Genomic DNA, 11,495 nt, shown 5'->3' on the forward strand with positions numbered 1-11,495 from the left:
CCAGACAAGCCTGGCCCCGGTTGGGTCAGCTCCCTGACTGCCCGCTCGCCCTTAGCTGCTTCCTTCCAGTGCTGTGTCTGCTCCAATGCTGGCTCATCTCCTTGACGCTGCGGGACGTCACATTGCGTTCTGTTGGCATGGCACTGTGGCGTCAATGCAGAGGAGAAGGAGAATAATGCCGATAGACACTGAACCACGCCGCCATCGCAGACACATCACCCTGCCGAAACAAATCACCAGCGGGTAAAATGTACTCGCTCCAGGGAGCGGGCGAGCTTTTGTCGAGGCCTCCACATACCTATGAAAATGTGTCAGTTTAAATCTAATGTCTCCCAGGTGCAATTTTACAAATCTGTTTACCATGAGAAATGCTTGCCATTTAATATTTTTAATCTTTAGAAAAGTTGCATATCTATCAAAAACGTGCATGTAGTGAACAATTGGTGTACATTGTCTATTATAAATAGACTTGATACCTAGATTGTTTTGCTGCAAACAAGCTCATAACTGGTATGTATTCCTTTTGATTGCATTTAAACAAAATGATCTGTTCCATTCCTGTTTTTGTCTCTTGTTTCAGCTATAAAGCTCAAGGAATTGTTGACGATGGTACTACTAGAATTGTGGATTACATTCGACCAGGACCTTATAGACTGGAATGGGACAGCATAATGACTTCTATGGACATAATCAAGGACTTTGAACAGGTAGATGTTTACTTTTCACTCCTTTGAATAGTTTATATTTGCTCATACACCAAGACCCCTTTTCCAAGTTCTCAATGAAACTAGGTCTTATTCAATAAGCTCTAAAGTGAAAACTCCCATTGACCGGAATGGGAGACAAGTGATCGGTTGCTTCTGAGCTTATTCAACATGTCCCTCCCTATATCTGGGACTACTTACAGTAATTGGATTTTCCCTTTGATTATTTAAAATAAATGAAAATAAAGGAATACTCTTTAAGTTTCCAGTGGACCAATGTCTCAAGGTGACACATTTTATTGTAAACTGAATACAGAGTTGACTCCTGTTGTAATGTTTAAATGCAATAAACACACACACAGAATATTTGTTCGTGCAAGTATGTGCATTAATAGACAGTAGCAGGAGCTAGCAGTAGTAAAGGCTGTCTTGAGATGTTTTTCGTTAAGTTTGGGAGAGTAGATGCCTGGCATATAGTGATTGGAGTGGGGTTGCAGATTTGTTCGCATCCCTCCTCCCATCATGTAAGAGCAACAAATATCACAGTGCCACATCATTCCAATTATTGTAAAGATAATCATTTTGCAGTGGCTAGAGCATTGAAAATGAGCAATGGAGTGTCTGTATTGTGGTATTACACCATACTCCTTTTGTCTGTCATGCAATCTTTTTTTCTGTGTATTTTAATCTTTTTGTTCTGCATTGTCATAGGGTTGCTGTGTGATGCGCTATACAACTGCTGGTCAGCTCTGGAACATTGTGTCTCCCAGAGAGTTTGTTGACTTCTCCTACACCACACAATATGAAGATGGCCTTTTATCTTGCGGTACATTTCTTCCTGAAAATTGACCACTATTTTTTATTTGCTGTAGTGTTGCATTGTTCTATATAAAGTATGGGATACAGGACAATGATGTAGCTAAATGTGGACATAAATATATAACTAAGAACTGGAACATTGCATTAATGTGCAGGGCTTCAAAAATATCATAAAGGTTCACCATTCCAAAAAAAAAAAAACATTCTTCTATGACAAGACCCCCTCCTCAAATGTTAATACAGGTTGTCCCCCTGTCGAATTACTGTGCAGTCGACCCTTTCATTCCTACCTATTGCCAAGGACCGAGAGAAATAGTGTGTATACAGTAGGATGTCTGTGCTGGTGAAACAGCTGTCAATCACTGCTCCATTTTCATGTCGTGACCCGTAATGCCTTTGCATAAGACATAAGACATTTTGTGCCAAATACAAAAGACAGTTTAAAATTGCTGGTGTAGGAACCTGCTGAGAGGGACTAACTTAACGTGGTTGCAGGCTTAACATGCTTTGGCCAAGAAATAGAACAAAATTACCCAAACTTATGACAAAGCAAAAACATCTAGAAATTAACGAAATAATTTGTAATATTGGATGTGCATTTGAAATTCTTTGTTTACCGTTGTATATTTCAGGTCACTTTCCCAGTAGCACTCCAATTGACACAATTACATATATAAATAAATAATACTGTGGGTCTGGGTTTTGAGTTTGCTAAGATTGTGTATGCCCTTTCATTCCTACTTATCACCAAGGAACGTCCACAAGACCTCCTCCTCCTCAAATGTTAACACAAGTTAGCCCCCTTTCAAATGGCTGTACAGATGCCCCTTTCATTCCTACCTGTCCCCAACGGATGACAATCTCCATAGGATATCTGCTCCAGTGAAACAGCTGTTAATCACGGCTCCATTTTCAATCTGCTCAATGTAATGCCTTGCATACAGTTACAGACGATATTTGGGGCGCAGGCACTGGGGCGTAGCCTAAGATCATAATTAGCTGCGCCCACAAACTAGCATCCTGCTATTACTCTTGTTTTCATTCCACATTAGAGAATGCATTTTATCTGTATTATACGGTTGCTCACTTTTGAATTCAATTCCTTGTATATGACTTGAGAAGCAAAGCTTTGGGCGATGTCATGTAGCAAACTGTTTTCTGTCATTTACATTTTTTTAAATACATTTACCTCCTGAGTCAAAAACAGATGACGGGAATAGCGACATACAGTATATTTTCTAAATAAATGCAGTGATTGACTATGCAAAATGTAAATACATTTTGATTGTTTTCTTTTTAGAATGCTAAATGCCATTCCTTATTTTAATGCTTATTTCTACAGTGAAAACCATATGTACAAAGCATTTCAGAAGAGAAATTAGAATAAATAAAATTATAATACCAAAAGAGGAAAGCTGCATCAGACATAAATGGAAATCAGTGGTTAAAATGTGTCATTACTTAGAACAGTTTACAATGTAAAATCAGTCTTATCTAAATAATTTTCATGCTGGTAATATTGTTTGTCTCTCTTGTAGACTTGGTTCTATGTTTAAAAGTAATTCTCTCATAATACTGTTTCCCCCCTCCCACACCCATAAAAAAAATCCCCTTTAACATTGTCACAAGTGTGTTGTTGTATCTGACGTTTTTGTTTCTTCACACAGGTGTTAGTCTTGAACATGGAAATGTCCAACCGAATTGCGTGCGTGGGTTTAATCACCCCTGTGGCTGGTTTTGCGTGCCCCTTAAGGACAATCCGAACTACAGCCTTCTGACAGGCTACATTCAGACCGATCTGAGAGGGAAGCTTCCTCAAAAGACTGTAGATTTTGCCATGGCAAGTTCTCTTGCAAACTTCTACACTGATCTCAGGAAGGCATTGATGGCATAAGTTTTAACTGTAGCTTCACCTTCATACTGGTCAGCCAGTATATTTTTCTCATTTCTGGGTAACCAGCTTCAAGAGTATCCGAAAACATTTGTTTGGTTATGAACTGAGTATCTACACTTCAAGGTAGAATGTACTAAGTAAGGTATGTTTTACTCCTTAAAAATATTGCTCTGATGGTAGAGGAATATTATTTCTATTCTGACTCATCCGTGAAAAGCATAAGGAAATATGTATTTTTATGATTTGTGTATTACATAATTTGCCGTAATTTCCAATAATCTTTCAATGTAGTCACTTTTACCCACGCTCGTGTATGTATGTGTATATACATTTTGTATATATATTTGTGTATGTATGTGTGTTTGTGTGTTCTTGTGTATTTTTTCCTTAATGGAGATGACACTGTACATACTGTAGAACTATGCAGGAGAAAGAGAATCTACCGTGCACAGCTTACATTCTAATGTTTGTAGGGAAGTTGGTAGATAAAGTAACTTGCCCAAGGTCACAAGGAGCTGACAATATTCATAACGGGTCCACCCACTTTAAAGCCAGTGACATTACCACTAAGCTATTCCTTCCCCCCTATATATACTTTATATCTGTATACCATATATACAGTGCATACAGTATATATAAATTAGAGTTCAAGTACGGGCACTCAACAGGACTTATAGTAAAGTGAAAAGGTTTATTTAGGGAAAGTCAGTGTATCAACATTTTGGTTTGTGTGTGAACACTTTGTTCACTATAGGGTTGGGCAAAATGCCAGTATGATAGTAATACCACGGTTGTAACAATGGACGATAACTCGATACTTACCATTGTTTATTACTGCAGTAGTAGTTTAATTCGTAAAATTATAAATTCGTAAAATTATAAATATACTAAAATGTTTTTTTGACATTTATTAAGATGAAATGCATTTTTATAATAAAAAGATTCCACAGTAAATGACCAGGAACATTTTTTGATGAGTTAAGATTTTTTGCATTTTATTTTGGATATTTATTGCAATATATTACATAATATCTTTATCGTGGTAAGTTTTTTCATATCTCCCAAACCTAGTCCATTGTGATTTTCACTAAATAAACCTACTAACTTGATTATAAGCCCTGTAGAGTGCCTGTACTTGAATTCTAATTGAATACCCTCTTGTGTATGTGTGTGTGTATATATATATATATATACAGGTAAACCCCGTTATAGCACGACCCGTTATAACGCAAAATCGGTTATAACGCAATTTTCACGTGGCTCCCGTTTAAAAAATTTTTTTTTTTAAATTTAAATGTTTTATTTTTTTTTGCACACTGCACACTGCACACACACTCACAGGATACTGCACAGCACACACACACACACTCTCTCCCTCTCCCCCTACCCCCCCCCCACCCCCCACAGGATAGAATGTCTGTGGTGTAGAGCAGGAGAAGCTATCAGGAACACAGACACACAGACACACAGCTCTCTTCCCACAGACACACAGCTCAGGCTCCCCCGGCGTCCCTGAAAAGTTTGCGAGTGAGAGCAGGAGAAGCTGCTGTGCAGGTGATCAGTGGACATGTGAGTAAAATTGCCATGAGAGGAGGCTGCAGCCCTGAGCCTCGCACTGTCCAAGCACAGCCTGCAGCTCTCTGACTGCTGGGGAGGTGGGGAGGTGGGGAGGTGGGGAGGTGGGGAGGTGGGGAGGTGGGGGGAGGGAGGAGTAGCACAGTGCAGCACAGTGCAGCACAGTGCGATGATGGGATCCCAGCTCTCCCCCCTCTGTAGACACAGAACCCCGTGTGCGGCGGCCATTTTTAAATTTGTTTAATTAATTTATTTTATTTAATTAGCACAACCCCGTTTGTAGTGCGGTCGGATAGGGTGGCCCCCGAGGACCGCGCTATAATGGGGTTTAGCTGTATATATTGTATATAGTAAGAGAGATACAGTGAGTTTAATGGGTGCAACGCTTAGATCTATGCAAAAACAACAGTTATTTTATTAGCATGTTAACATAGAAATAACATGGCGTTAAGCCTATCTTACCCAAAGGTGGCATTACTCTCATCCAGACCAAGAATATGTGTTTAATTAAAGTTAAAAAAGAGAAGACAGGAGAGGGAAAGAACCGGGTAACTAACAATGCGATAGTTAAATAATACCTAACTGTGGTATTACACTCGGTGAGTAACGCCACCTTTAGATATGACTTTACTAATTTAACGTTAAATCCCTGTGTTAAGTATAACGGAGCTCTGAGGATTTGCGTTGTTAGAGGGCACACCTCTTTTGCATAACATTAGCACGAACGTCCGCTATAGTAATGCAAGGGCTCGTTACAGCTGCAAACAGCACTTAGTGTAGCGTTGGTGAACTTTGAAGATACCGTTAGCACTTAACCCATTAGCACTTAAGTTGACATGTCGTTAAGTCAGTAACGGAGCTTTGTGTATATGGGCCTTAGTGTCGGCTATTTCATAGAAATAAGAACATTTTGTGCATTCTAGCATTGCATGTTTCTTTAAAAAAAAGTAATTTAGTATTTTATAGTTATATAAACACGCACATTTATATATATATATATATATATATATATATATATATATATATTTTTTTTTTCTTCCTTTCATTAGTACTTTAGCGTTTAACATTCAAGGTTGCTAGTATTCCAACTCATTGAAATAATGTTTCTGAAGTGGCTATCTTTTGGGTTGTAACCTAATACACGAGGCACGTCTGAAAAACGAATACGTCTGAAAAACAGGGCTTATAATTTCAGGTTTATAATTTCAGGTACAGTACGATAGCAGGTCATACAGTAGTGCTTTTGTGTGATGCTCCATGTTTCTTATGATTTGTCTTAAGTTATAAATATATATGTGTATCTGCTACCGTATGCATGCAATAATTTAGTTGTTTTCCCGTTTTAGAACAGGTCATTTTTACTTCTCAGGGGCTTACTCTACACGTATGTAGTCTGAAGCCCATCATCCGAAAACTCCCTTGAAATAAATGGGAGTTCTCAGCCTATTGTGGTGTGCTATGCCAATTGAGAGCTCTTTGAATATGCCCCTTTGAACATTCATACTTGACAGAAGTCACGTATTTTTAAAGAACCAAATGTATCTTTTTTATTTTGTGTGCTTTTTTGAATAATATAACCGTTTCCTTTTTTTTTGCTTGAAACCTCTTTTATATCACACATGAAACTCAGTTGTGAAAGATCCCAGTTTACAAATGTTATACTTAATTTGTTTTGGTGCTAACGATTTCTAGCAGCTGATACATTTGCAGTGTACCTCCGATTGTAAAAAATACTGTAACTTAGATTAGAGATAAATTGTGCCTTTCTTTTACACATATATCCCATGTTTACCAGAATGGGGACTTATGATTTGTGATATGTTCAAGTGTTTAATACTGCAGAAAAAATGTGCATGTCTTTTCAATTTATTTTAAGATTTTATTCTACTTATTTATTCTTCAAATAAATGTATCTACTGTACAGTGTTATTTTTGTTGGTTGAAATAATTCCTGAATGCCAGACAAACAAGTGGAGAGGGACTTATTGTGGTTGGCAGTAGTTAATGGCCATATCACTTTTTAGTGTATAGATATTATTGTTTACAGAAAGGTATTGTTGGTTGTGATGCTTTTTATTCAAATACTGTACTGTATACTGCATGATTTATACAAAATCAAAACTTTTTTAGGTACTGTACATGCTTTCATTAATGTTTATAGTGATGCAATAGTGCCACTGTATTTATCCGTTATCTGTAATATGAAATGGTTTGCATTTTAGGAAAAGTAATTTATGTGCAAACTATTCTATGCTTCTTTTGTATATATTTGAAATTAGAGATATATTAAAGATTTACTACACAAGATGAAGATGGCTGTCGTATTTATTAATATTATTTTGTGGTCAAATGAATTACTTTATTTTTAACTTTAACAAATTTGTTTAATCTACCAACAAGTTCTGTTTCTAAAGATATTTTTTTTTAAATTAAATTTCATTTTACAATTCAATTGCATAGATATGAATACCTATAATTGTGTAACCATTTTACAGAGTAATTAAGACATATTATACTTCTTCAAATATACAATAGCCTCAAAATACGTGTGTGTGTGTGTGTGTGTGTGTGTGTGTGTGTGTGTGTGTGTGTGTGTGTGTGTGTGTGTACATATACATACACACACTATATACAGTAAATTAGATATTATTATTGAGATAGCATTACTTTCTCTGGTAATAAGATATCATTGGAGAGGCTAGTGAGGACAGTGTAAGTTGAGACTTCTCACTAACATCTCTAAGCTTTTGTTTCTTTGGGAACAGCACATACAGTACTCTGTAGATGTCCATCTGCCCTCCTTGATCTTCCCCCAGTGTTTTACACTGCAGAGCTACAGTACTATACAGTGAGTAACTGTTTTATTTGCTGTTTCACAACAAATTACACGAATGGAGTTTTATCAATACACCACAATCAATACACCACAATAGTATCACAAATAGCATTAGTCAAAGATGGCTACTTTTGTTTCAAAGGAGCAAGGGAAATGATAGCTCAATCTTTTTCCTCCCGTGATATAGGTTAGTTTAATGTATGTACATATGTATTTGTAAAAACTGTATGGCTATATTTTAATAATGAGCAATGCTGCTTTCCATAATCATGTAATTCGCTAAAGATATTTAAATAATAACCCCTTTTTTCCCAGGTGAATTAAATACATGAAAGCAATGCTAAGGATGTCTCTTGCAAATACATTGTACAATAAACTGTTTGACTAGAACAATTAACAAACTGGGGAAAAACACCTTTATGTTTAATTAATTGCTTATCCATGTATTTTGTTTCATTGTTGAAAGAGCGGACTAGCTCTATTTGTATGTATTTATTAAAGATGTGACTATTAATGTGAACAATAAAAACAACATAATAAGCTTATATTTATGCATAAACATTTTTTGTATTTCATGTCAATGTGTGCTGGTATTTATTGCTGTATCTTTATCATTTTAACAAAACTTCTATTGAGGTTTCAAAACATTATGTAGTTTGCTTATATTTCCCTTAGTAATTCGAATGAGTCTCATTTGGTTAAATCATTATTTTATTATTTCAGAATGATTCAGATATTTCTAAATGTTATTGGATGGGACTGCCATTATTACTTTTAATGTATTTATCCTGATCACATTGTGAAGTCCTTCAATAGTTTCTAGTTTATCACATGAACTAGTGAAGCCAAACACACATCTAGTGCCACGGGTCACATGGGGCCATGTATTAAATATAAACCATATGGGGCTTCTTTATGTTGGCCAGATTAGCTTTGTGATCTTTCCCTCTGGGGAAAAAAATGAACTGTCATAAGCTAAACGTGGCAAACTGGGTTTCTAAATTTCTTTATGGATAGGTATCACAACAATACAGAGAAGATAAAATACTGTGTATGCATACATTCAGTACAGGCAGTCCTCTGTTATCCAACAGAACTCGTTCTGAAAGTAGCGTTGGATAGTGAAACCGCTGTAAAGTCAGTCCCATGTTAATCAGTGGTGGTGACCGTTGGATAACGCATTCCGGTGTCGAAAAACATCCCATAGGGTTGTTTTGTAAAGCATTGGATATGCCTTTCGTTGTAAAGTGAAACGTTGGATAACGAGGACTACCTGTATATTTAGCAAGAGGGGATGGGTTATTTCAACAAGTAAAATTGTCATATGCGGACACTAAAACTAGAGAACTACATAAATTGGGGAGACCCCTTTTTTTTAAATATATTTTTATCTTTAAATTAACCCAACAACCTGAACAGGTAAACCAACCAATATTTTAATAAAACAATGGAAAAAATTGTTGAACGTGAAAAGCACTATCCTTAAAAGAGAGACAAGGTGCTGCTTAAAAGTATCTTTAAGTGCCTGTGGTCTGGGCACTTCATGTAAGTGCATATCTCACCATCAATACTGAAAGCGTTCAAAATTTTGGACATACTTCACCATATTTCTTTTTCCTTTATTCTGAGGTTGCGCTGATATTTTTTGGAACCAAAATATTTTTAGTAAGGTAAGACAGTGTCCTTAGTTACAGTATATATAGGTAATATCTAGATGCAACACCAATTCTCCAGAAATGCAAAGAGTGTGAGTAGATTAATTTATGTTCTGATTTAGAGTCAATGAGAATTATTTGTTAGTCTTCACTTTTGCAATTCCTTGAATTTGACCTAAATCTCCAGAGATTTATGAGAGAAAAGTTTAAACTATTGTGGGCGACAGTAACTCAATGCAATTATGGCATTCTGTACACTACCACATTGACATCAGAAGGTATCCCCTGTATCCATAAATCGTAGTATCAAGGTATTAATACTTTTTTTTTCTGATTGTAGGTATCAGAGAGAACTAAAGTTCCATATAGTTAACATAATCTAGAACCTAGAATAAGAACAACATGTGGTTCTACACACTGTATAGTATCTTGTAATTGGTAAGCACCATTCCAAACACAAGATCTGAATACTGTTGCAGTAGTATCAGAAGGTAAATCCTAGGTCATTAAATAGTAGAATCACAGTATTAACACTTTCCGTTACCAGGTTTACATGGGAGTGAGTGGTTGTATCATGCACAGTGGGGTTAATGTATGCTGATCAGAGTTCTTAGGCTATTTCTAGCCAATTTCAAACAGGCCTAAGAGAGACTCCTCTAACTTTGGTAGATTCATCTGAATTATTTTGAGAAAAGAGTAAATGTTTGTGATTCAGTGAAAAAACTGTTTTCCCCTTATGAACTTCTGGAGTATCATATGTTATGAGGAAATTCTGCCATCTTCAGCCACTGTGTTAGCGTGTGACCTGCAGATAGAAATGGTTTCTGAGAGTCAAGCTCATGTTCTCACCCAGCAAAAGTTGAAGAATATGTATATCCCGGATGTAATGATCAAGAGACAGTAAAGGTGAGAGGAGTAATTGATTATATAGTGATCTTGATACGTTGTTGAGACCCAGGGATTGAGCATGTTTTCACGATTTTCAGCTCAACTGAAATACAGGACTTTGTTCTTGTAGTAAATCATGGTAGCAATATTTTTAGTTTAACAGATTGATCCCTTGGGACCGAGAGAAAAGACCCTCCAATATCATGCACTCTATGATATTATAAACTGACTGATACCGATAAGTATTGGAGATCACTTTGGCTCTTTTCAGTTGAACTAGGATCTTATTGCTGATAAAAATAATAACATTTTATTCCATCAAATAATATGTGTGACATTTGTGAAAAAATGGTTTAAAAGTCCCCGTAGAGGAGTAGTAGCACTGGTATATTTGGGTGTGAAAAGTAACTGGATATATATATATATATGTGTTAACCCAAATGGTTAAATCCCAGGACTACTGCGACATCGGAGGAGTACTATTGTCTCCAAAATAGGTATAACTTGCAATGTATTGCAGGATTAAATATGACACTATATATATAGTATTTTTGAATAGCCTTTAGTAATTATCTGGCTCAAAAGTTTTTATTTATAGTGTATATTTAATTGCTTGTAAGCTCAAAAATGTATAGTATATTTATACCTTGTATCTACACAACACTATATGTTCTATTGGAACACAGACTGAGGAATATTTATTTAGATGCAATTATCTTTTCATCCTCGTTTACATATCTGTATATCAGTATCTCTGTGCATCTGAACAAATGGTGTATATGAGCGCGGGTCAGAGACGAGATGAGCAAGTATACAAGCTGATTTCCTGTAGCCGATGTCGCACTCCGATGACGTCACCGATCATGACGCTCTACTACTTCAACGCGCGTTTCGCGAGATCAACTCGCTTCTTCAGGTGGGGGTATTTTAAAGTGGGGTTGGGGGAGGGACTAGGGGCGGGGTTGGGGGCGGGTCTAGGTGGCGAGTAGATTTTTTGGTTGGGCGAGTAGATTTTTGGGTGATTTGTCGAACACTGTATATATATACCCAAGTATTTAAAACTAGTAAGACTTGGTGCCCCTTCCTCTTGTAGTCTCTCAACCCCTCACTGATCTTGTAGTCTC

General features: G+C 36.6%; 1 protein-coding gene across 6 annotated transcripts in view; it reads left to right on the forward strand.

Annotated features, from left to right (window-relative positions):
* Positions 1-8,403, forward strand: part of STARD4 (StAR related lipid transfer domain containing 4) — a 33,794-nt gene extending 25,391 nt beyond the window's left edge. For all 6 annotated transcript variants that reach the window (XM_075601799.1, XM_075601809.1, XM_075601834.1 and 3 more), the window contains 3 exons: positions 581-707; positions 1,416-1,530; positions 3,191-8,403. In XM_075601799.1, the coding sequence (XP_075457914.1) occupies positions 581-707; positions 1,416-1,530; positions 3,191-3,417 (469 nt within the window). In that variant the 3' untranslated portion in view covers positions 3,418-8,403. The remainder of the gene's footprint in view (positions 1-580; positions 708-1,415; positions 1,531-3,190) is intronic.
* Positions 8,404-11,495: the final 3,092 nt, after the last annotated feature.

This window comes from Ascaphus truei, chromosome 1 (genome assembly GCF_040206685.1).
Source record: "Ascaphus truei isolate aAscTru1 chromosome 1, aAscTru1.hap1, whole genome shotgun sequence".
NCBI classification, from domain to species: domain Eukaryota; kingdom Metazoa; phylum Chordata; class Amphibia; order Anura; family Ascaphidae; genus Ascaphus; species Ascaphus truei.